This window comes from Oenanthe melanoleuca, chromosome 24, assembly GCF_029582105.1.
Source record: "Oenanthe melanoleuca isolate GR-GAL-2019-014 chromosome 24, OMel1.0, whole genome shotgun sequence".
In the NCBI taxonomy this organism is placed as follows: domain Eukaryota; kingdom Metazoa; phylum Chordata; class Aves; order Passeriformes; family Muscicapidae; genus Oenanthe; species Oenanthe melanoleuca.
In genome coordinates this window covers 1,396,364-1,421,837 of record NC_079357.1, presented here as the reverse complement: position 1 = coordinate 1,421,837, position 25,474 = coordinate 1,396,364, and the positions used below count along the sequence as shown (strand labels likewise).

General features: G+C 49.1%; 1 protein-coding gene across 6 annotated transcripts in view; it reads left to right on the top strand.

Moving 5' to 3' along the window:
* NCAM1 (neural cell adhesion molecule 1) overlaps positions 1-25,474 on the top strand; it is a 92,420-nt gene that overhangs the window by 44,029 nt on the left and 22,917 nt on the right. For 3 of the 6 annotated variants that reach the window (XM_056509646.1, XM_056509648.1, XM_056509650.1), the window contains exons 2-14: positions 1,769-1,843; positions 2,748-2,966; positions 3,300-3,443; positions 4,673-4,810; positions 5,800-5,917; positions 6,472-6,641; positions 7,414-7,556; positions 11,145-11,174; positions 15,593-15,743; positions 16,848-17,032; positions 17,426-17,522; positions 18,538-18,708; positions 19,294-19,425. In XM_056509646.1, coding sequence (XP_056365621.1) covers positions 1,769-1,843; positions 2,748-2,966; positions 3,300-3,443; positions 4,673-4,810; positions 5,800-5,917; positions 6,472-6,641; positions 7,414-7,556; positions 11,145-11,174; positions 15,593-15,743; positions 16,848-17,032; positions 17,426-17,522; positions 18,538-18,708; positions 19,294-19,425 — 1,773 coding nt within the window. The remainder of the gene's footprint in view (positions 1-1,768; positions 1,844-2,747; positions 2,967-3,299; positions 3,444-4,672; positions 4,811-5,799; positions 5,918-6,471; positions 6,642-7,413; positions 7,557-11,144; positions 11,175-15,592; positions 15,744-16,847; positions 17,033-17,425; positions 17,523-18,537; positions 18,709-19,293; positions 19,426-25,474) is intronic. The other 3 variants (XM_056509647.1, XM_056509649.1, XM_056509651.1) reach the window with 1 other exon arrangement.

The window sequence follows — 25,474 nt, the reverse complement described above, 5'->3', positions numbered from 1 at the left end:
AGCTCATGTGGCACAGACAGGTCTAACAAAAGCTGTGAGGTGGAGCCCAGATGCTGAATTTTGGGGTGATGGGGAGTTCAGTGCTTTCCCCAGAGCTTTCCTTCTCCTTCCTGGCTGACACAGAAATCACCTGAGGATGGAAGGAAAGGCATGAACAGCCCCAAGAGCAGCAGGGAGCCCGGGCTGCATTTACAGAGTGGGGAGAAGAGCAGGGCTGGGTTTGTGTTAAATCTCAATTACATCTCAATTAACTCCCAGCCATGTCAGCAGCACCCTCACCCTGCTCTGCAGTCCCTTCCTTGGGCTGCTTTTCCAGGCTCTTTTCCATGATTCAGGAGGTCCAGGGGTTTAAATTTTTTTTTAAAAATTCCATTCCTGAAATGCCTGCAGGATTTCAGCCCTTTGTGTGACCATGGCCAGAACTGGAGCACTCTGCTCTCCCAAGCTCTGCTTCCAGCTGGGGCTTGGCTGGGTTCTTGGGGCTCTTGTAGCCATGCTTTGGGCTGGAATAGCAGCATTTATCAGGACATTTATCAGCATTTATCATGACATTTATCAGGACATTTATCAGCGTTTATCAGGGCAGCCTGCTCAACTCCAGACAGGAGTGCACTGGGATTATCCCAGCTCCAATTATTGCTTCTAGTCTTCTTCTGGAGAGAAGTGCTGTGTCAGGGAGCATGTTGGCTGAAGGAATGTGGTCAGAAGATCCTGGTATTCCTTTCCTGATGAGGGCAGTGCTCCTTCAGCTGTGGGAGCAGTGCCTGGCCTCCAGTCCATCTGTTCCCCAGCACTCCCAGGAATGCTGGCGTTGGCATGCACAGCCAGGTTTTCATTCCTGGAGCAGTGCTGGTTTCTTACAACCCCAGGTGTGCTTGGCAGCTGAAATAATGCCTCTGTGGTCTGGAGGTAAAATTAGCTGCTCTGGGGGAGAGATTTTCGGATTTTCACGCGCTGCATGAAAACACAGAGGGTGTTTTCCAAAGAAAACCTATTTTGGCGTCCTCAAATTCAACTTGACCCAGGCTTGTTAGGCCACAGATCTGCCGTGGAATTAAGCTATAGCTGGAGGAGAGCCAGAATCCAATTACATTTTCTGCCTAATGGGTCATAATTTATGCAATGAAGAAGGAGGCAGGGATGTTGCTGGGGGAAAAGGGCACTGGGGCTGCGTGGATTGCACTGGGAGGGGCTGCTGGTAACTGGGAATGGGGAGGACAGGGGTGCTGTCCTTCCTCTGGTGGTTAAAATATTCCTCTCTTGGTGAAAACCTTCTTCTCTGATGTTTAAAACCTTCTTCTGGTGTTTCCAACCTTCCTCTCTTGGTGAAAACCTTCCTCTAGTGTTTAAAACATTCCTCTGGTGCTTAAAACTTTCTTCTGGTGTTTAAAATCTTCCTCTCTGGGTTAAAACCTTCCTCTCTTGGTGAAAACATACCTCTAGTGTTTAAAACCTTCCTCTGGTGTTTAAAACATTCTTCTGGTGTTTAAAATCTTCCTCTATGGGTTAAAACCTTCCTCTCTTGGTTAAAATCTTCTTCTGATGTTCAGGACCTGCCTCTCTGGGTTAAAATATTCCTCTAGTATTTAAAATATTTTCTTTTGTTTGAAACCTTCTCATGGTGTTTAAAACCAGCAATTCAGGTCAGAAAATAGGTTTTATCCTGGACTGTAAATTGAATAAGGGTTCCATGGGCACTGTAAGGGTGGCAAAGCTTTTTTTGCTGGAGACCACAGCCCTTGTCTAACTGTGCTCATTCCCTTCCCAGCCTCTCTCCAAGTGGACATCGTTCCGAGCCAGGGCGAGATCAGCGTTGGAGAATCCAAGTTCTTCTTATGTCAAGGTGCGTGGTGGCTGAATTAGTTAAAATTTGAATTTAGTTAAAAATGGAACAGACCCTGCTGGGGTGGGACTGCTGCTGTGGGGGCAGTCAGAGCCCTGCAGCACTGGGGTCTGTCAGTGATGCAGGGCTGGGCTGTGACAGTGCAGCACTGGGGTGTCCTGGTCTGGGGACAGGTGTCTGCCAATAGGGCAGAAGTTTCTCTTTGAAATGGAGAATGGAAACCCCCTCCCTCCAAATTACTATAATTCTGAAATTAAGGGGCTCTCAGGAAGAGATTAGGAATTAGATCAGGAATTAGGAATAACAGTTCTTCACTAGGAAAATTAAAATAGAAATGCAGTATTACACAGAACAGTCCCAACCCTGCCAGAGTCAGAATCCAAGCTGACACCCGTCAGTCAGTCAGGGTGTTGGCACAGTCCCATTCCATGGTGGCTGCATCCTCCTGCAGGGGCAGATGTGGTTCAGCTGGAGCAGTGCTCCTGGAGAAGGTGCAGTTTCCTCTGAAGCTCCAGGGATGATGTGGAAAGGTCTGGTTTTCCTCTGGAATCCAGTGGGAAGAAGGTTCCTTGGTGTCCAAAATGTCAGTTTTTATCTGGGTAGGAAAGGCTTGGCTCCTCCCCCTGGGGGGAGCATCTCCCATGGGATGATGGAATTTTATCAGCCATGCCCTGGGACTCACTGGCCATTAACAGGAGATATCTCCTGGAGGGAGGATGGGCTGTGGGAAGATAAAGATGATTGCCCAGCTGGTTTAAAGATGGCCCATGAGCAGATAATGTGTGCCAGGAGATCAGGGTCACTGTGACAGAATCCACATTTCTGGCCACATCAACCCAGCACGTGGGGTCTGTCAGTGCTGCCCACCTGGGCTGGCTCACCTGGCTCTCCTCTCCCCCCACAGTGGCAGGGGAGGCCACGTTCAAGGACATCTCGTGGTTCTCCCCGAACGGGGAGCGGCTGAGCCCGAACCAGCAGCGCATCTCGGTGGTGCGCAACGATGACTTCTCCTCCTCCCTCACCATCTACAACGCCAACATCGACGACGCTGGCATCTACAAGTGCGTGGTCAGCAGCCCCGAGGAGGGCGACTCCGAGGCCACCGTCAACGTCAAGATTTTCCGTAAGGCAGCACTGCGTTCCTGGGGCAGGGCCAGGCAGCAAGCTGTGCCACCTTCCTAGGGGGAGGAGGGAAGTGGAAGGATAAGGATTGGACAGGAGGGTCTCATGGGTGTGTTTGTATGGCAGAAAGATCTTTGAATGTGGAGGAGTAGAAATTATTGCTCTGAGTGGGAATTCAGCCACTGTGGGCGTGCTGTGGGCAGAGCATTCACTCAGACCTTTGTACTCAAGATTCCTGAGGATTTTGGGGGTTTCCCTGCTTCCCCCAGGCTGGAGGCTGGAGCTCCAGGTGTGCTGGAGGGCTGCAGTGACCTTGTCCTTTCCGTGTTTGCAGAAAAGCTGATGTTCAAGAACGCTCCCACGCCTCAGGAGTTCAAGGAAGGGGACGATGCCGTGATCGTGTGTGACGTGGTCAGCTCACTGCCCCCCACCATCATCTGGAAGCACAAAGGCAGGGATGTCATCCTGAAAAAGGATGGTAAGGGCTTGGTTCTTGTCCATTCTGGGGTCAGATGTCCATCTCCCTCACACACATGCTAAAAGTTACAGTTGCAGTTTATTGTAAAGAGCCCTGCTAAGAGCTGCCAGTGCAGCCCAGAGTAGGACAAAGAGATAAAAGGGGAAAGAGAAAGAGCAATGGGATAAAAGGGTGGTGGGGTAATAGAAGAGGGAGAGAGGAAGAGCAGGAGGGAGGTTAGAGAGGGGTAAGAAGAGAGAGTAAAGAGAGTAAGAGAGCGATTTCCCGTTTGCAATACAATAAATCTTCTTCCATGATGAATATTCTAATTTCCACTCACCAATGTAACACAAGATACAAATTCTGTAGCATTTACATACAGCCTATAGGAATCCTTATATTACCATAGTGTGTTACACTTTAAACTCAAAAAACAGCTCTTTGGACCTTTGGAGTTGCTCTCTGGCCAAGGGCATTGTTTTATCCAGAGGGGATTACCTTCAGGGGCCATCCTGTTGTTTCATGGTTATTTACTAACTAAGGCTTGGCATCTCAAACATGGCTTTCATTTGAATTTCGTTCATGGTTTATGTATTCCCAGAATCTGAGCATTCATATTTGTAAGATTTTCCTGTTTTATCTTCCCCAACACTGGTGGTCACCAGGAGAAGCAGTTTGTGCCCGACACGAGGCCATGGGATGTGGATTCAGTAATCCCAGCTGCTGTGGTGTACCAGTGGCAGGGCAGTGATGCTCCTACAGAAATGGCCATCAAGTTTTGGCACTGGAATCAGCCAAGGAATGCTGGGAAAAAAATACAGATCAAAATGGTGCCATCAGACAGAAAAGCTGGGTGTTGTGGCACCCCCCAGCCTTTAAGAGGAAAAGGAGCTGAAAGCTCCTTGCAAGAACTTTTCCCTTTCTTCCCAAGCACTCCAGCTGTGTCCAGAGGGGCTGGCAGAGGCCCTGACTCCAGCTGAGCAGGTTTCCCACCTGGCACAGGTGGGGCTGGAGCTCTTGGGCAGCGGGGATGAGTCCCAAACTGCTCAATGGAAACGACTCTGTGGGAGCATATATTGTTCATCCCCCTGAGCCCAGCACAGCAGAGCTGTGGCTGCTCTCCACAGATGTTTCTTCCAGCACATCCAGCTCCTTTTCATGGTGGGGAAGGAGATTTTGTTCCACCAAGCCCAGGAGGGGCGAGGAGAGGAGAAGCTGGAGCGAGCTCCCCTTGCTTTTGTGCTTTGCAGTGCGGTTCATCGTCCTGTCCAACAACTACCTGCAGATCAGGGGCATCAAGAAGACAGATGAGGGCACCTACAGGTGTGAGGGGAGGATCCTGGCCCGTGGGGAGATCAACTTCAAAGACATCCAGGTCATCGTGAACGGTGAGGGCTCAGGGCAGCACTCAGCCCAGGCTGCTCTGGAGGTGCTGCCTCACTTCTCACATCCTCTTCCTCTGCTGTGTCCCATGAAAATGCCCATGGAATGCAGTGAGTGTTTGCCTGCAGGATAACACATTGAGAAACTTGAACAAGGAGCTGAGCTGGGTAGCACCCACAAGGTGTTTGGGCCACCACACTGAGGTTTTCTTTGTGTCTCCCCACCCACTGCCCTTTCTCCCCTGTTCTCCTGGTTTGAAGGACAGGTGTCTGCCAATAAGGGCAGAAGCTTCTCTTTGAAATGGAGAATGGAAGCCCCCTCCTTCCAAATTATTATAATTCTGAAATTAAGAGGCTCTCAGGCAAAGAGATGGGAATTAGGAATAACAGCTCTTTACTAGGAAAATTAAAATAGCAATGCAGTATTACACAGAACAATCCCAACCCTGCCAGAGTCAGAATCCAAGCTGACACCCGTCAGTCAGTCAGGGTGTTGGCACAGTCCCATTCAATGGTGGCTGCATCCTCCTGCAGTGGCAGATGTGGTTCAGCTGGAGCAGTGCTCCTGGAGAAGGTGCAGTTTCCTCTGAAGCTCCAGGGATGATGTGCAAAGGTCTGGCTTTCCTCTGGAATCCAGTGGAAAGGAGGTGCCTTGGTGTCCAAAATGTCAGTTTTTATCTGGGTAGGAAAGGCTTGGCTCCTCCCCTGGCTGGAGCATCTCCCAGTGGGATGATGGAATTTTATCAGTCATGCCCTGGGACTCAGTGGCCATTAACAGGAGATATCTCCTGGAGGGAGGATGGGCTGTGGGAAGATAAAGATGATTGCCCAGCTGGTTTAAAGATGGCCCATGAGCAGATAATGTGTGCCAGGAGATCAGGGGCACTGTGACAGAATCCACATTTCTGTTCACATCCTGTATTGCAGCCCAAGACACCTGTGCTGATGACTTTGGCCATGCCTCAGGCTCACTGAGTGTTTCTCTCCTCTCGCAGTCCCTCCCTCGGTGCGGGCCAGGCAGAGCTCCATGAATGCCACCGCCAGCCTCAGCCAGTCTGTCACCCTGGCCTGCGACGCCGACGGCTTTCCCGAGCCCACCGTGACGTGGACCAAGTGAGATGCTGTGTGCAGGGTCCTGCTGGGCTGGGGTGGATCCCCCAGGCCTGGAAAGCCAGGCTGGAGGGGAGGGAGTTGGTTTTTCTCCCAAGAATGGCCTCGTGCTGGGGCTGATGTCACCTTGTGCTGTGGGTTAGGCAGGGGGCACAGAGCCCACGCAGGGAGGAGAGTCGGAGGGTGAAAATCCTGTTGGCTGAGGTAAAAGCAAAGCAATCAAGGAATTCTTTCAGTGCTCCCCACAGGTCAGCTGTGTCCCCTCCCAGCTCCCTGCATTTCCCTGGCAGGCAGTGATTCACTCTCCAGGGACACTGTTCTTGGAATTCCATAGTTTTTGTGAAGGTTAGGAGCACAAATTGACATGGGAGAGCTGATGGCAGCTTGGAGTATGGTGGGGTTTGTGCCGGGGGGGTGACAGCTCCAGCTGCCCTGAGGCAGGAAATTTGGGAGTGGGTGCGAGGCTGAGCCCTGGAGCCCAGGGCAGAGGGGACGGCGCCTGCATGGGGCAGCCTGGGGTGGCTGCTGGCAGCACAGCCCGTGTGCTCTGCCCCCAGGGACGGGGAGCCCGTGGAGGAGGAGGAGGAGGAGGACAAGTACCGGCTGAGCCCCGACGGGTCGGAGCTGCAGATCCGGCGGGTGGACAAGGGCGACGAGGCCGAGTACATCTGCATCGCCGAGAACAAGGCGGGCGAGGCCGACGCCACCATCCACCTCAAAGTCTTTGGTAACTGCCAGCAGAGCCAGCTCCCCTCACCAGGGCTCGTGGCTGGAAAGGAGACAGAGCAAGGCCTTTATTTTATTACAATTGCGGTTATCCTCTGGGGTCTCTCCAGTTTTTAATCCCAATTTGTCTCTCTCTTTCCCCATTGGTTGAGGTATGTGAGAGGCACAGACTTCCCAGTCACCCAAGTCACCCCTCTAATGTACAACCCTCCCTTTTAATTTTTAATTCTTACAGAATTCACAGTTTTTCCCCATTGCTCCTTTCATCTTTCAATATCTGGTTTCATTTATCAGCAAACCTACAGTTTGTTTGTAAAGGCAGATATTTTTTTTTTTTTCCTTTTTTCAGTAACCAGACAGCCCCTGAGCACCCCCTGGAGCCCAGCTGGGTGTTGGTCACACTCCTACATTCCAGGAGGGAATCAGGAACTTTCCTTCCTCCCAGGAATCTGGAAGGGTTGAGGAATATGGGATTCTCCCTGCAGCCACCTGACAAAGCTGCTTAGCAAAGGTTAATTTGGGCCAGGGAGGTGGAAGAGCTGGTGATCCAAGGGGCTGAGTGTTTGTGCACTCTCTCAGGAGCCTCAGCTCTGGGAATGAGCAGAGAGGATTTTCAGGTTTTTTCTTCTGCCAGGAGGTGCCCTGGTAAAAGTCACTCTGCTCCTTCCCCCCCTGGCATTAATGGTCCCAGTTCTCCCCAGACACTGCTGGTGCAGGCAGGCTTCACCCTGAGCCCCACCTGAGCAAAGGCTCCCTCTTGTCCTCCTCCTCAGCCAAACCCAAAATCACCTACGTGGAGAACAAGACAGCCATGGAGCTGGAGGATCAGATCACGCTGACCTGCGAGGCCTCGGGGGACCCCATCCCCTCCATCACCTGGAGAACCTCCACCAGGAACATCAGCAATGAGGAGAAGGTACAGCCCCTCCCAAAGCCCCCCGGGGTTGTGGGGTCAGCACAGCTCCTCCCTGGCCTGGAATTGCATGTGGATGCACGTGGAGCTCCTGCTGCCCCTTCTGTGAAGAGCCACCTGGGCTTGGAGCAGCTGGGGAGGCTCTGTCATTCCTGCTGTACTCACTGGGGGGAAAATTCAGTGGGAGAGACCCTGAACCCTCTCCAGAGGAGTTTCTGGCAGGTGGAATGAGCAGCCTGGAGCCAGAGCTGTCCATCCCTGTCCAGGATGCAGTGGATCCAAAATGAGCCTGTTCATTTTTCCCCGTGCTGTCCTCTGACACTGCACATCCCTCAAGCACAAAAGCCTGGCTGCTTTTTGTGCTCACCTGTTCTGTTGATCCCATCAATACCATTTTTGTTCTTAAAAGGCAAAAATAATTAGCAGTTTTTTCTCCTTGAAAGAGAAGAGTGCTGGTGTTGTTGTTGGTGACAGCTCCTTTAATTAGTCGAGGTTAGGATGTGCTGCTGTACTGGAGATGTTTCATAAGTGGTCAGGAGGCAGAATTTGGAGCCAGAGAATGCTCAGACAGAAGGAGGAGTGAGGAGTTGTTGCTAATTAATAATCTCCTAATAACAGGATGCTTCAGGGCTCAGCTGCCTTGGCCATGCCAGAGGTTCTGGCTCAGAGTGGAGGCAGCAGGTGACACTCTGAAAGTCTTGGAGCAACAGAGGTGTCCACTGTCACTTGTCCCCACAGCTGCTGTCCTGCACTGCAGCTCCTAAATGAGCTTTTTTAATTGCCCCCATGACGTCAGCCCCTCCCCTCGTTGTTCATGTGTGACTTTATTAATCAGGGTGCCAAAGTTTCCCAGCTTCAGTTCTCTCTGAGCATCTTTTGGATCCCAGGGCTGCTGTGAATCCCTGCAATGTTCAGGGAGAGGTTTCCAGTGCCTGCAGGAGCTGCAGCCTGACTGGGGGACCTGTTTGGGCAGGATTTGAGGTTGTTTATTGAAGGGTTTGTCTTTGTTAGTAGAGCCCTGGGAGGTGCCAAGGGCTCCAGTGCTGCTGGCTCTGGGGTTTGGATCACAGCCATGGGCAGGGAGGAGAATGGAAAATCCAAACCAAGTGGCAGAAGAGCCCCCCCCTGCAGCCCAGTTAGACCATCAAGAGCTCAGTGGGAAAACTGCTAACTAATTTTTGCTGATTTTTGAGACTCTGCTTGATGCTCTCAGGTTGGTGATGAATAGCAAGGGAAATGTTCATACTCTGACACTTTGAGATGGGGGAAAAGCCAAGGTTTGAGCTACTGCCATGTGTTCATGGCTGGTTCAAACCTTCAGGGCACACATTATTTATCACATCCCATGCACTTTCTAGGCTGGATTATTTTGTGTGTGTGTGTGGGCATTTTTTTGGTTTGTCTTGTACTTTTCTCATTCTCTCTCTTGTGCTCTAAGCTGAGGTGAATGTTTCAGATGCCCAGAAAATCCTGAGGTCAGAACAGGTCCATAAATATTCTACTACAAATTCTACTAGAATATTTAATTCTATTAAATATTCTGTTGCAATTGCATATATTCAGTTCATTCTCCACTTTCTTTCTCTGGGACAGCACAGGAATGGTCTTTGATGCAAACAATGCTATTTTAAGAATTATCAAACCTACCTTTGAATATTTCTATTATCCATCTGCTTGGATGCTTCTCTCTTGCTTCATGTTTGCTCTTGTAGTCATCCCTCAGTGTAGATTTTTAGAGGTGTAGAGATCCCTTAACTCCTAAACCATTCTGAAAAACCTCCCCAAACCCCCCTAAAAAGGAAGTTTTAGTTCAGCTGTGTCCCCTGGCAGATTTTGGGGTGTCCCAGTCTCTGGGTGCTCAACCCCCCTGGCATGGAGCAGCTGTGGGGACATTTCTGGGTTTGGGGGTGGGAGGGAAACACTCTGCAGGTCCCTGATCCTTTACCAGAGGTGGGAGCTGCTCTCCCCATTCCCTGGAGGGCAGCAAACAAAGGAGCAGCTTCTCCCCAAAGGAGTCACAGAGCAGAGGAAAGGACCAGCTCTGCTTTCTGCTGCTGCCTCCCAAGCACAGTCTGACCCTGTGCTGTTCCTCGAGCAGGAAAATGCAGATTTCTGCAGGGGTCTGAGCTTCTGGGTGTCACAGGTGAATCCCATCCCTGCCCTGTGCTGTCCTACAAACAGCCCAGTCCATCCTCCCCCTCGTTTTCTGGGTTCTGGTGCTGCCCTGCAGCCTCTCCCAGCTCTGTAAGGGATGAGTTTTGAGTGATTCAGGAATCTGAGGGTGCAGCAGGCTTGAATCCCCCCTCATGGGTGGGGCTGCTCTGTCTCTGTCTGTCAGGAAGAGTCAGTCTGGAATTCTCTGGGATGGGGAAGGTGGCTCTGCCTCTCTCTGGCCATTGCAGAGAAACAGCAAATTCTGAGGCTTTGGGAATGGGCTTTTCTCCTTCTTCTCTTGACACCAAGGGATAAAAAGTGTCTCCCTGTGCTGGCACTACAGAGATCAGGGAGCAGGTGGACACACAGGGGAGCTCCCTGGGCATAACTGGGGCTGAGCAAGGGACTGTTCTGAATTATTTGGCTGCCTGTGCACAGCAGGACATTCCCACCTAGAAATGAGCAGTTTTTGGGAGTGTCCCAGCCCCTGCAGGGCTTGGTGAGCTCCACCTGAGGCTTGCAGTCCCAAACAGAGCATTTCCTTTCACCAGAGGCATTGTCAGAGGAGGTGTGTGTCCCATCTGTTGGTATTTCAGTCTCCCAGTGTTCACTGGCAGCAGTGCTCTGTTTTTGGTTCTCATTCCCTGAGCCTCCATCTCCATCCCTGTCACTCTGTGTGCTGTGACATCCCCACAGTGTCACTGAGCCATCCTGGCTCTTGTGTCAGCAGGTGATTTTTGACTCCTCAGTAAAGGGGATCAGCTGAAATATCAGAGACCAGGAGATGCCTGAAATATCAATTCTAGGGGGGGAAATGGAGCACAGCAACTTGGCTCCCTGTGAGGCACAGGAACACGGTCCATGCTGCTGGTGGCCTTCTCTGAGTGGGAAATATTTGCTTTAAAGTGAGGGCTGGGCATGTTTCACTGCTGTGGGGCTGTCCCCAGTGCTGCCATCCCTGAGCACAGGGAGCTGGGGCTCCTCTGCAGCTCTGCATGGAACCAGGGCTCCAAATGCATGATGAGCACATTAATCAGTGTTAATGAACCGGTGTGGGGTGGCAGGCAGAGCAGGGGCACAGCACCAGCTCTGTGCTCTGCAATTCAGTGCCAGAGTCACTGCTGAGCATGGGTGTGCAGGAAAGGTGAGGTGACAAGGAAACAGTCACTGCTGTGCCATCAGTCAGCCTTGAGGTGCCCCCAGCCTTTGTTCAATCATTAAAGAGCAACTCAGAGGCTGTGAAATGCTGAATGCCAACCTCAGTTGGTGGGAAAGGGAAGCTGTGACCCCCCCCCACACAGGAGATGTTCAGCTTGGAGCCTGCATGTGCACACAGCTCAACGTGCTGCAAACACTGGTGCCTGAAAGCAACCTTTGATAAACTTTTATTGCTTTTTTTCTGTTGTTGTTGTTGTGTTCTATATCTGTTCTCTCCAGGCTTCGTGGACCCGGCCCGAGAAACAAGAGGTATAAGATTACCAGACCTTTAGCAAACTTCTTAGGTTGTTGGTTTTTTTTTTTGGTTTCTCTTCTAAGCATCACAGATTAACCAATCTCTAGTGCAGTAACCAACTAAACGAGCATTAATCTGACCCAGTTAATTATCAGTACATAAAAGAAGCAGCTTCTAGAGGTAGAAATTGCTTGGCATGTAGTGATGCATTTTTTTTGGGATGAGCAAAGTGGCTGTGTTGGGAGTGAGGAACTCTGCTTGTCGCTGAAAAATTAAAGAAAAGGTGATTAAAATTAAAAGCAAATGTCAAATGCTGTTTTCACCATTTTTCCTATGCTGCCAGAGTGAATCATCCTCTCTTTCAGAGAGGAAAGGATTAACTCCAACCTGTATTTTGGGAAAGTCATTTTTTCCCCAAGAAAGCCTCCTCTGCTCCAGCCAACTCACCTGTTTGCTCATGGCACCCTGTCAGTTTGACCTTCTCTTTAAAGGACAACTGCATCATGTTCCATTTCCAAGTCAATGCAGAGAAACCTTTCCCAAGGGGCATTTCTCCAGAAAATGCTCCCAATTGCTCAATTATTTTCATTTGTCTTTGATCTGCAAGGGTCAGCGAGGGGGAGGTGGGATAATGCAGTGGCTGGGGTTGGTGCAAATGGGGTTTGATTTTCTTTCACATTCAGTGCTGTGCTTTAATAATAATAATAACAATAATAATAATAATAATGATGATAATGCAGCTGATTTGTAGCACTCTTGCTTCAAAATGGACCAGAAGGAAAGTTCCCAAGCAAATAACAGGGGTCAGGTAGAGAACAAAATGAGCTGTCAGAACTGGGTGACTTGGATTTGTATTTTTAGGATCAACTTTGTGGAGGCTCTGATTTTCTAAATTATTTTTAAGCCATCTGAAATGGCAGAGACTGAGCAAAGTGAAGCTGTAACTTGAGCACCCCCAGCTGTGTTCCATGGGGGGCTGAGGAGATCCTGCCCATTTTTCCTGCAGAATGATATATTGGATTGTGGCAGGTGGAGGCATCAGATACTCAGAGCACTTTGCATTGAAGAATTTGGAATTTGAGTGGTTGCATCTCTCCAGGACTCACAGGAATTCCTGTCACAGCTGTCCCCTCCCTGCCCCCACTGTTTTCTCTGTGCTCTCTCTCTCCAGCTTTTCATTAATATGAGCACTAATACTATTAAGTTTGCTGTCTCTAAATTTCTTACTGCCTCTGTGTCTTAAAATACCCCAGTGGGGTGCAGGATAGCTCTCTAAAATTGCTTTTAAATTGCTTTAAAGTTGCCTGGGGGCTTTTAGCAGTGGATTCCAGTAGCAGGATGAAGGTCAGGGAATGTTTGGTATTAAATATTTCACTTTTGCTAAAGGAATCTGGGGTGAGGAGGTGCAGTCAGTCCTGGCAGCATCTCTGGATACCCTCAGTCACACCCCTAGCTGGTGACTGGGAATGGGTGCAGCCCTAGAAAGGTTTAGAGCTGCAGTAAAATACAAATATCAAACACTGCAGTGCAAGCACAGAGCAAGGAGAGACCCCTCATCTTCCTGCAGTGGAATTCCTGCCTGGGGTCAGGATTTTCAGGGGATTTGGGGAGATGTGGGTAGGAGGAGACAGGACTGTGCAGAATTATTAGTGGGTGCTTGTTTGGGAAAGGCTGAAAGCTCCAGAAGGAGAAGGGAAGGGGGATAAATGCATTTTTATTTGTCTCTGCTCTACCCTTTGCCCCTGAGCTCCTGAGCTCTTGCCCAGCTGTGATCACAGGCTGTGCCCCAGGGCAGGGCCAGAATTTGGGGGAAAACACCTGCAGCAGCTGAGGATGAATGGCAGTAATTGGCAATATAGAGAATATTCTACTCTGTTCTGAGGAATGATTCACTGCCCATGGCCCTGAGCTGCTCTCCCCTAAGAAAAGCATTTTGTTAGCTCAGATCCTTGCAATCAGGGAGATTTGAGTAAAAGGGTTACAGATGTCAACATCTGGCTCCCAAATTCCTGCCAGTCCTGTCTCCAGCAGCCATAGGAAATTTGTGCTGTGCTTTCTTGGGTAGGCGTTTTTCTCTTCCTGATCTCTCCTTTTCCTCCCTTGTGCCTTTTTGCATTAAAAAACAGCTTAATCTCCAGAATCAATTGCACTGCTCAAGAAATCATCACTGACCATGATTTCCTGGCTCTCCTTTGTGTTGGACCTGGAGGAAGTGGGGGAGAAAGGCAGGAGACATTTGGGTGTAAAATTGCCTTTTCTGGAATCACCTGTGGTGATCCCGCACTGCTGTTTTGTCCCTTGCACTCTTCTGGGGAGGTCACAGAGACAAATATTGAGAATATTGCCCCAGATGAGGAGTCCTGGCACCCATGGGTGCTGCTGGCAGTGAGCTGGGGTTTGGAGGGAAATAAAGAACCAGACAGAAGGAGAGCAGAGCAGTCAGCCAGGGGAGGGAGGTAACAGCCACAGAAGCTCCATGTAAGGCTCTAGGAAATGATGGCCACAGCACCACGTGTCCATGGAATAACTGTCCTGGCAGGGCAGGGATGGAGTTTGGAGCTCATGGCACTGGCCAGGGATTGCAGCAGGGGAGAAGAGAGGAGGAAAACACACACAGTTGTTTATGTGTCATCAGAAGATTCTATTTTTGTGCATTTTAAACTGGCCTGGTGCCCGTGGACTGATACTGGAACTTACTGAGGTGACAAAAGACATTTATTTGCAGAAACTTTGTCAGCCTCAGGGCCTGAGACTTTATCTCAGCACAGAGAGAGGCTTCAGGCCCAGAGGTCTGGCACCTGAGATAGCAGAGATGTTTTTTGTGCACTTGGCTGTTGGAAATCCTCAGGGTTTTACTCATTCATCAGCACTTGTCCTGTACCTTCCAAGAAAACAGATGCTCCTGGAGAGCAGCAGCAGGCACAGCCTCGAGGGTGCCAAATTTCCTCCCTTGTGTTTGTGCTGCAGAATCAGAATTGAGAGGAGGGAGCTGTGCTGTGGAGCTGCCAGGGTGAGGCAGAAGCACCAGGAGGGAGAGAGGAGGCCATGGCTTTGTGTTTTCATGGATTGGGGGAGCTTTGGTGACAAACTGGGGAGGAAGAAACAGCTTGGGGTGGGCTGGGGTGGGAGCAGTCACTTGGCAATCCCCTTGGATTTTACATCCCTTGTTTCTCTCTGTCAGTGGCATCCCCACACTCCCCTGTGTGTGGGAAATGGTTCTGGAATTTTCTTGAGGCAGGGCTGTCTCTAGAGGGTTTCTTGCCCTTTTAACTGCTCTTCCCTCTCTTCGTGTGCCACGTTCAGGTGGAAGTTCTGAGCTTCCTTTTTGCCTCATTCAGCTCTGAGCTCTGGATCTGTTCTTCCTTACCCACTGCAGGGACACTGGGATAAAGCCAGTATTGCTGGGAGGACTGGGATAAAGCCAGTATTGCTGAGAGGACTGGGATAAAACCAGTATTGCTGGGAAAAAACCAGTATGGCTGAGAGGACTGGGAAAAAACCAGTATGGCTGAGATAAAACCAGTATTGCTAGGATAAGACCAGTATTGCTGAGAGGACTGGGCTAAAACCAGTATTGCTGGAATAAAACCAGTATTGCTGAGATAAAACCAGTATTGCTGGGAGGATTGGGATAAAACCAGTATTGCTGAGATAAAACCAGTATTGCTGAGAGGATTAGGATAAAACCAGTATTGCTGGAATAAAACCAGTATTGCTGGGATAAGACCAGTATTGCTGAGAGGACTGGGCTAAAACCAGTATTGCTGGAATAAAACCAGTATTGCTGAGATAAAACCAGTATTGCTGGGAGGATTGGGATAAAACCAGTATTGCTGAGATAAAACCAGTATTGCTGGGAGGATTGGGATAAAACCAGTATTGCTGAGATAAAACCAGTATTGCTGAGAGGATTAGGATAAAACCAGTATTGCTGAGATAAAACCAGTATTGCTGAGAGGATTAGGATAAAACCAGTATTGCTGAGATAAAACCAGTATTGCTGAGAGGATTAGGATAAAACCAGTATTGCTGGAATAAAACCAGTATTGCTGGGATAAGACCAGTATTGCTGAGAGGACAGGAAGGGCTGGATTCTGACTGGAAGCTATCGGGGAGATTCCCTTTTTTTCTTTTTTTTTCCTCTTTGCATGCTGGCAAAACTTTTTAACCAGAGCTGGCTCTCTGCAGTTGCCATGCTGGGGAGGAGCTTGACTCTGTTCTCAGCATTCCTGATGTGCAGCAGCTGATCCTCTGGTCCCTCTTGCCAGTTCTGCCCCAGCCCCGCGTGGCAGGAGTCGCGGCCGGGCCGGGGGATCCCCGCGGGCGCTGCGGCGAGGCAGGGGCCGTGCCGGCCCTGGGGGCTGCCCCGGGGGCTGGGGCCGGGCTCTGTGCCCTGCCTGTGCCCCGTGTGACTGCCCTGTGCTCTGTGCAGACGCTGGACGGGCGCATCGTGGTGCGCAGCCACGCGCGCGTCTCCTCGCTCACGCTCAAGGACATCCAGTACACGGACGCGGGCGAGTACGTGTGCACGGCCAGCAACACCATCGGCCAGGACTCGCAGGCCATGTACCTGGAAGTGCAGTGTGAGTGCCCTGGGGAGCCTGGCTCGCTCCCTGTTCCCCTCCCTGCGGGCCAGGATGGGCGTGGGGATGAGGAAATCTGAGGTGTTGAAGGGTGTTTGTCGCTATTTGCTAGGAGTGGTGAATAACAGCAACACACTAAAGCAATACTTTATCCAAAACCAGCCTATATTTATAGGAGGGTTTGTGAATCTAAGTCAGGATAGCAATTCATTGGGCAACAGGAGAAAACGTCCCATGTCATGAAGAGCATGAAAATCTCAATCGTGGATTCATGCCCCACGTTGGGCGCCAAAATCTGTCCTGGTTTGGGGACAGGTATCTGCCAAGAAAGGCAGAAGATTCTCTTTGAAATGGAGAATGTAAACCCCCTCCCTCCAAATTATTATTATAATTTTGGAATTAAGGGACTCTCAGGCAAAGATATGGGAATTAGGAATAACAGTTCTTTACTAGGAAAATTAAAATAGAAATGCAGCATTACAAAGAACAATCCCAAACCCTGCCAGAGTCAGAATCCAAGCTGACACCCGTCAGTCAGTCAGGGTGTTGGCACAGTCCCATTCAATGGTGGCTGCATCCTCCTGCAGTGGCAGATGTGGTTCAGCTGGAGCAGTGCTCCTGGAGAAGGTGCAGTTTCCTCTGAAGCTCCAGGGATGATGTGCAAAGGTCTGGTTTTCCTCTGGAATCCAGTGGGAAGAAGGTGCCTTGGTGTCCAAAATGTCAGTTTTTATCTGGGTAGGAAAGGCTTGGATCCCCCCCGGGTGGTTCCCAGCAGTATCCAATGAGGTGTTTGCACCTCACCACGGATCTGCTGCAGTCCCGTTTGTTGGGAATCAAAGCTCTCCCCTAGAACAGCTTTGCTGGCATCATATCCCAGATCCATCCTGCACAGGAGCAGCTGTGGGGCTGAGCAGGTTTTCTCTTTGTGCCCTTCAGCAGAATCCATCCCCACCCCCTGGATGAGAGGACAGTTCCCATTTCCAGTATTAGATTCCCTTTCCTGCATTGAGGTGGACTCCAGCCAAGGGATCCTCACAGAGAGGCTGCCTGGGCTGCTCTGGGAGCTTGGCTGGCTCCAACTGCCTTCCCAAATGTGTCTTTCAGATGCCCCCAAGCTGCAGGGCCCTGTGGCCGTGTACACGTGGGAAGGAAACCAGGTGAACATCACCTGTGAGGTGTTTGCCTACCCCAGTGCTGTCATCTCCTGGTTCCGGGACGGGCAGCTCCTCCCCAGCTCCAACTACAGCAACATCAAGATCTACAACACCCCCTCAGCCAGTTACCTGGAGGTGAGCAAAAGCCAGGAGGGCTCAGTGCCTTCAAATAATTGCTGTTGGGGGAATTCAGTCTTGTCCTCTCGGTAGAAATGAAGTTGGGGTGGTGTTTCTGGCATATAAATTATGAGAAAATCAGCTTGTAGAAGATAAAGGAAGCAAGGAAATGGAGGATAAAGAAAATCAGGAAATGGAGGATAAAGAAAATCAGGAAATGGAAGATAAAGAAAATCAGGTAACAGAAGACACAGCCCCTGCTTTTTGCCCACTGCACTTCTCTTCCCCCACGGACAGCCCTGGGAGCAGATCTGGATTTTATTGCAGCTTCTCCCCAGCTAGATCCAGGGTGCCTTGGCAGAGTGAAAAGGGTTTTGTGATCCCAGCCTGAGCCTTCCTTGCCCCCCACAGGTGACCCCAGACTCGGAGAATGACTTTGGGAACTACAACTGCACGGCCGTGAACCGCATCGGGCAGGAGTCCTCCGAGTTCATCCTGGTGCAGGCAGGTGAGCAGCAGGTGACAGGGGGGCCCTGCTGGGCTGGCAGGAGAGCAGCTCCAGAGAGGCTGTTCTTGGGTTTCCTGCTGGGTGGGAGCTGCTCAGCATCTCTGTTCCCTTGTTTCTCGAGGGGTTTGTTCTTTCCTGTGCTCTTTGCTTTGTGCACCCCAAACCTGCCAGACCCCCCTGACAGCAGCTGTGCTGCAGGATCCAAACCTCAGAGCTGCCAGGAGGGCTGCAGAGGCAGATTTGGGAATGGTCTTGTAGTAGTGCTAAACAATTCTGGGCCATAGTGACATGCCTGAACAAGGTCTGTATTGTATGCACCAAGCAAACTATATTTAGCTGTTTTTCTGCATATTTTGCTGTATTTTCCTGTGCCTGTTTTTCTGCATATTTCTAAGTTTAAACCAATGTTTATAACAAATACACTAAATAAGCCATTTTTAAGTGTTTTTCTGCAACTTGTTAAGACCCTTCAAAACTACTAAAATATAAACTATGCTAAATTGAAAAAGAAAAAAAAAAACTAAAAAAACAGCATACCAAGATTAGAAAACCTAAAATAAAAGTAAACAACAAAGTTCTAAACAGCAACGAAATCGGGAATCCAGTGGAAAGATGGTATCCTGCTGTTCAAAATCTGTTTTTATCTGGGTAGGAAAGTCTTGGCTCCTCCCCTGGCTGGAGCATCTCCCAGTGGGATGATGGAATTTTATCAGTCATGCCCTGGGACTCACTGGCCATGAACAGGAGATATCTCCTGGAGGGAGGATGGGCTGTGGGAAGATAAAGATGATTGCCCAGCTGGTTTAAAGATGGCCCATGAGCAGATAATGTGTGCCAGGAGATCAGGGTCACTGTGACAGAATCCACATTTCTGTTCACATCCCCACATGTGTGACTGTTTAAAAGCTGCCTGGACACTGTGAGAGCCCCATCCCTTCCTGCCCTGTGCTGCTGGGTGTCCCCAGGCTCCTTGCCCAGCCGCTGTGTCTCACTGGCTGCTGTCCCTTGTCCCCAGACACGCCCTCCTCGCCCTCCATCGGCAGGGTGGAGCCCTATTCCAGCAGTGCCCAGGTGGAGTTTGAGGAGCCCGAGGCCACGGGCGGGGTGCCCATCCTCAGGTACAAGGCAGAGTGGAGAGCCCTGGGCGAGGGGGACTGGCACGCCAGGCTCTACGATGCCAAGGAAGGTAGGAGCGACAAAAAAACCCAGTTCCTTCCCCCCCAGCACCAAAACAAATTTGGTTTTCCACTGGGGAAACGCCAGGGAGGGTGGAGGGTTCAGGCTGGGGGGCCCAGACAAGTTTTTTAACATTTGCTGGAATTTTCAGTTTGCTGAGAGCTCTGTGTGAGCAAGAGGAAGAACCCCCTTGGAATAACAGATTTCACTTGCTGCTTCCCACAGGAGGCTTTTGAGCCCTCGTCTGTCACCCCTTGGAAAATAAACTCTGCTGTTCCAGCAGCAAACCTGTCTTGTTGAAGTGATCTATAGCAGTGCCCACTGCAAAAAATCCATCTTGGAGTCAAATAAAGCCAAAAGAGCTTAGATTTGGGGAGGGCTGTGAAAAGGAGAGTTTTACTCCAGAGCTGAATTTTCTACCACCAATCCCATGTGAAGCTGAAATTCTTATTTTAATTCCCCACTGGAGTGGAGTCAGGTTTATTTATCCCTTTTTCCCACAGCGCGGGGAAAACGAAGTTTCTTTATTCCTTTTTTTTTTTTTTTTTTTTTTTTTGAATCCTGAGCTTCCCTTTGCTTTTTTTTCCCCTGCCAGCCAACGTGGAGGGGATGGTGACCATCACGGGGCTGAGGCCTGAGACCACCTATGCAGTGAGGCTGTCAGCAGTCAATGGCAAGGGCGTGGGGGAGCTCAGCCTGCCCGCAGAGTTCAAGACCCAGCCAGTCCGTAAGTAGAGCCCAGCCTGCTCTGCCCTCTGCTCCCCACTCCTGGCATCTCTGCCACGCATGCATCTCACCTTTTCTCTCTCACAGACCTCGCTGCACCCTCTGTGGTTCTGGCTTGGAGTGGATTTTGTTGAGGATTAAAAAATCTTCTTTGGAGCGGGGGGAGGCAGAGGAGCGGTTTTATTTGCTGTGGTTGGTGTTTGCAGTTTAACCTTGGTGGTGTCAGAGGGAAGGGGCTGTGTGAAGGAGAATTTTAATGAGAAGGAGCAGCTGAGGAGGGTTTTGGTCCCAGAGAGTGTGATGTCACTGTCACAAGGCTGGTTTGCTTTCCAGACTGAGTGTTCAGCACAGGGCAAGGTGGAGGGAAGGAGGGAGGGAGGGAGGGCTGCTCTGTGAGATCTTTGAGGGGATCCCATGGATTCCTCAGGCTCTTCCTGCTCTGCCTGGGCCATTGCCATGTCCTGCTGTGACCCTGCACTGCATCCTGTTCCAGGAAAGAATCCAGTCCCAGGGAGCTCTTCAGGGTGGGAAGGAGAGGAGGACAATTAAAAAGTGGGGAGGTGTGAGCAAAGCAGGCAGGGAGAGCTGCTTCCCCTGTGGTTCTTTCCCTGCATTCAGCCCTGGCTGCTGTTCCCAGCCTCTGCTGGAATTTCTCTGCTGGACCCAGCATGTCTGGAGCCCCTGAGCTCTGCCCAGGCTCGACTTTTCCACCTTCTGCCCATCCCTGCTGAGCAGGACACACCTGGGATGGCCATTTCCCAGCTCCACATTCTCTGTCTGCTCTTCATTTATTTATTTATTCATCTTCTACATTTATTTTTTTTTGTGTGTGTGTGTCTATCTCCGTTCTTTTTATTTGGTTTTTGTGTCCCATCCATGGATAAACTGCAGGCATCCCTCACCCACGTAAGTGCTCTCTGCATTTCTTTCACTCTCTCTTGGTGTTTTTAGAGTGTTCCTCTAACACCCAGGAATTCCAGCTTTTAATTTTTAGTGCCTTTTTCCTCTCAGGGGCTTTAGGATTGGAGTAACTGGTAGTGTCCATTCCCTAACAACACTGACTCTGCTCTTTTTTAGAACAGAATTAGGGTTAATTCTTTGTCTGTGCTCTACAGCATGCAGTTGAAATATTTAATGTAGTGATTACCTAATAATAATAATAATCAAAATAATAATAGTTAGCTTGTTGACTCAGAGTGGAGTAGTGGAAGGCTTCATATTTATGAATCCATTAAAAATTGTTCAATTTTAATGATATTGAGATAATTCAGGGAAATCAATTCAACGAAATTTCAGGTCTGGTTTAGACCAGAACCAACCAAAAACTTAAAAATTCTAAATATCTCCACAATTTTGAAAGCACAAAATTGAAGAAAAAAAAAATTCAGTTTTTTTTCCTCTTCTCACTAATGATCTTTACCACTGGACAGTCTTCCAGCACTTGTGTAGATTGTGTGATGAAATAAATGAACCTCATACTAAATCTGAAAATAATGGCATGTTCCCCCCTTCCCTGTGCCAAATGAGTCAGGAATGTGATGGGTTGGTGTAATTGTGAGTGAAATATTGAGATTGCTCCACAGCTTTGTGCCTTTCCAATCAAAACTGATCAATGGAGCTAAAAATCCCTTTTTATCCCAGTGAGCATTATTCCATTTATCCCTGCATCCTCCTGGGGAGCTGCTCTTATTGCCCAGATTACAAGGACAAGCTCCAAGAAGCTGCTGTAACATTCTCTGATATTCCTGAAGTGATAAAACAGGAGGGGAATTTTTAATATTTTTGTTTTGAACCCAATTTTTTTTTTTTTTTAAATTTTGGAACCGCGCTTGCGCCGTTTCCCCCGGAAGATTGCACTGGATAAAAACTTGGGTTTAGTGGAGCAGGAAGGGGAGGGATGGATGGACAGATGGACAGCAGGACCAGTTAGGGAGGCACTTCCAGAGCATTTGTGCAGTGTGAGGGGGTTAATTCCAGGGGCAGTGATGGAATGGGGGGGATGGGGGTCAGGGCTGCAGGAAAAGGGGGAAAAACCAGCTGAGAGCAGAGGAAATGGAACAGGAAAAACCAGCTTAAAACAGAGGAAATAGAACAGGAAAAACCAGCTTAAAACAGAGGAAATGGAACAGGAAAAACCAGCTTAAAACAGAGGAAATAGAACAGGAAAAACCAGCTTAAAACAGAGGAAATGGAACAGGAAAAACCAGCTGAAAACAGAGGAAATAGAACAGGAAAAGCCAGCTGGAAGCAGAGGAAATGGAACAGGAAAAACCAGCTGAGAGCAGAGGAAATGGAACAGGAAAAGCTCTGGTGCAGCCCCAGAGCTCTGCCCAGCCCCATCCATCACCTGGGGACAGGCAGGTGGCTTTGCAGAACATTCCAGCACTTCTCACTGGAGTCTCCTGCTTTTTTAAAATTTTTACTTTATTTTGTTTTATTTTGTTTTATTTTGTTTTATTTTATTTTAATTTTCATGTGGCAGTAGGCTGCCAGTCCCTCTGTGCTCCCCAGTTCCAGTTTTCCTCCTTAAATCCATTTTTAATTTACCAATCCATCCTGCTCCTCCAAGCTTTGCTGCTGGGATCAGTCCTATGGCACCACAAAAATTCCCTTTTCCCATCTCTGCTGGAATTCCAGTCACCTCTCTGTGGGCAGGAGGAATTTCTGTCCCCTCAGGTGTGATTTGAAGGTCCCAGAGACATTTCAGGAATTTTACAGCTCAGATTAATCAAAGCCACTTGTTTTCCTTGCCCTGCTCTTTAAAGTTTCTGTCTGGATGTAAAAGCTGACACAGTTTTTAATGCCTGCTGGGATAAGTCTGAAGTCATTTTGATTTTTTTTTTAATTTCCCTCAATAAGAAAAAGAAGTTTCTTTCTATCTTAGGCTGCCTCTGCATGAGGTAATTAGTGATAATTGTGGATTACAGTGGCACAGATGAGAAGTCTGAGTTGACCTGGGTTTGCATTTTCATTTTAACCATTTGCTGCTTTTCTTCCTTTCCTTTTCCTGACAAACAGAGAGAACCAGGGGGTGGTTTGAACCCCAAAGTGTTGAACTCTGTGGGGCTGGTCCCAAACAACTCAGGAATGGGAATTCTTTGGGTTTTAAAACCCAAAAAAAAAAAAAAAATGTTTTGTGGTTGGTTTTAACAGTTTTACAGAGAAATCACTCCCAGCTCATGTCCCTCCAGGATTTTTGGGAGCAAAGCCATTCCTTGTCCTGTGCACAAAATCAAAAACTTCCCAGTTACAAATTTCCCAAACAACTGCCATCCATAAAAATTAAAGCCACAAAAAACCCCTATTTTCTTATTAAAAAGTCTCCTAAACTAACAAAAGAGATTCCTCCCCCTGAGTTAATTAGAAAAAGACTAATTTAGAGATAATAAACAGACTAATTTGTTTCTCTGTGTTATCAGTGTAATAGAGGAGAGTGTGAGGGGCGGAAAAGTGTTCTGAATGTCTTATTCTAATTTTCACTATTTTTTTCTCTTTTAATTTCTATTCACAAAGTTTTCCTTTATCCCTTTAAAAGTTTAAGCCTAGTTTATAACCCTATCTCACAACAAAAACTAAATCATTCTAGGGAGCACACTAACAATTTAACCAAGCTACTACCATGTAAATTAGCCAAAAAAAAAACCCCAAAAAAAGCCAAAAAAGCAGGACAGCCCTGCTTGCCTGGAGTGCCTGACCCTGACTGTGCTGTCCATCCTTGTTTCCATGGCAGCCCCGGCTCCTCCTGCATCCCAGAGCTCCGAGGCACCGAGTGAGTAACTGGGAGTGCTGGAGCTGGGAATTGCATGGATGTAGGGAACTGGGAATTGCAGGGCTGTAGGGAACTGGGAATTGCAGGGATTTAGGGAACTGGGAATTCCAGGGCTGTAGGGAACTGGGAATTGCAGGGCTGTAGGGAACTGGGAATTCCAGGGCTGTAGGGAACTGGGAATTGCAGGGCTGTAGGGAACTGGGAATTGCAGGGCTGTAGGGAACTGGGAATTGCAGGGATTTAGGGAACTGGGAATTCCAGGGATTTAGGGAACTGGGAATTGCAGGGATTTTGGGAATTGTGACTGGGAATTCCAGGGATTTAGGGAACTGTGACTGGGAATTGCATGGCTGTAGGGAACTGGGAATTCCAGGACTTTAGGGAACTGGGAATTCCAGGGATTTAGGGAACTGTGACTGGGAATTCCAGGCCTGCGAGCTGCTGGAGCTGGGAATTGCAGGGCTTTAGAGAACTGGGAATTCCAGGGCTCTGGGAGTGCTGGAGCTGGGAATTCCAGGGCTTTAGGGAACTGGGAATTCAGGGCTCTGGGCACTGCTGGAGCTGGGAATTCCAGGGCTCTGGATCTCTGGAGTTGGGAATTCCAGGGCTCTGGATCCCTGTAACTGGGAATTCAGGGCTCTGGATCCCTATAACTGGAAATTCCAGGGCTCTGGATCCCTGTAACTGGAAATTCCAGGGCTCTGGATCCCTGTAACTGGAAATTCCAGGGCTCTGGATCCCTGTAACTGGGAATTCAGGGCTCTGGATCCCTGTAACTGGGAATTCATGGCTCTGGACCCCTGTAACTGGGAATTCATGGCTCTGGATCCCTGTAACTGGGAATTCAGGGCTCTGGATCCCTATAACTGGAAATTCCAGGGCTCTGGATCCCTGTAACTGGAAATTCCAGGGCTCTGGATCCCTGTAACTGGGAATTCAGGGCTCTGGATCCCTGTAACTGGGAATTCCAGGGCTCTGGATCCTGTAACTGGGAATTCCAGGGCTCTGGATCCCTGTAACTGGGAATTCCAGGGCTCTGGATCCCTGTAACTGGGAATTCCAGGGCTCTGGATCCCTATAACTGGGAATTCCAGGGCTCTGGATCCCTGTAACTGGGAATTCCAGGGCTCTGGATCCCTGTAACTGGGAATTCCAGGGCTCTGGATCCTGTAACTGGGAATTCAGGGCTCTGGGCCCTGCTGGGTTTCTGTGTCTGCACTTTGCTGTGTGAGCATGTTCAGAGCCCAGCATGGTGCCAACTCTTCTCTCCTTCTGCCCAGCACGGGCTGAACAATGGGAATAAAAGATTTGGGAAAAGCACGGAGAGGGAGAGAAAGAGGAATAACCCCCCCAATGAAATTATCCTTTCCCAAAGGAATGTTTTCCTTTCACCTTTTTAGTTTGAAAGCTGCCTTTGCCAAGGAAATGTGGATTAAATCATTTTCTTGCTGCCTTGCCTTGCTGTGTTTGAATCTAGAGAGATGCAATTTAAATCATCCCTATTAAAATCAGGGCTGTTGGATGCTGGAAGAAGATTCAGGTGATGAGGTAGAATATCCTGCTTGCCTTAAAAGAGCCCTCAGGCTTCCAAAAAACCCCACATCAGATGAAACTGGGTTCAGAGCAGTTGGTTGGGTGCTCAAGGGAGAGGAAAAGCCCTCAGTGAAGATTTGGATTTCCCTGGTGCACGTGTGTGTTTTGAGTTACTCCTGATCTCTGCAAAGCCAGGTGCTCCAGTTGTGGTTTGCAATAATAAAAAGTGTGGTTGTGGGAATGGGGGGTAACTGGGGTGGCTTAGGAATGGTTTGCTGAATGGAAAAACACTAAAAGCATGAAGTGTGGGATGATTTTGGGGGTTGGGATGGAGGGAGAGGAGAGTATGGCCAGTCAGAGGAATTTATAATTAACTATAATTAATACTGCATTTATGACTGGCACGTTTCATGGTCTTTGATGTCCTTTACCTGTCAGTGGCCACAAGCAGGGTGTTCCTTGTGCAGTCATTTTTATTTCTGAAGTGCCCAATTTTTATTTCTCGAGTCCCAGACCCCAATCCCTGCTGCACTCAGGGGCTGAAGGGACCTTTCCATTCCCATCAGCCTTGGAGGATGGGCTGGAGGGGCAGGCTCTGCTCATCCTGTATTCCTTAGCAGGCAGAGACTCCCTTCTCTGTTCATGTGTGGGCTGGAGACAGCTCCCCTTGGAGGGAAAATGTTCATGTTTTACAGAACAGCTTGTTCTTAAAAAAAAAAATTTAAAAAAATTACTCAGAAAAGGTGCT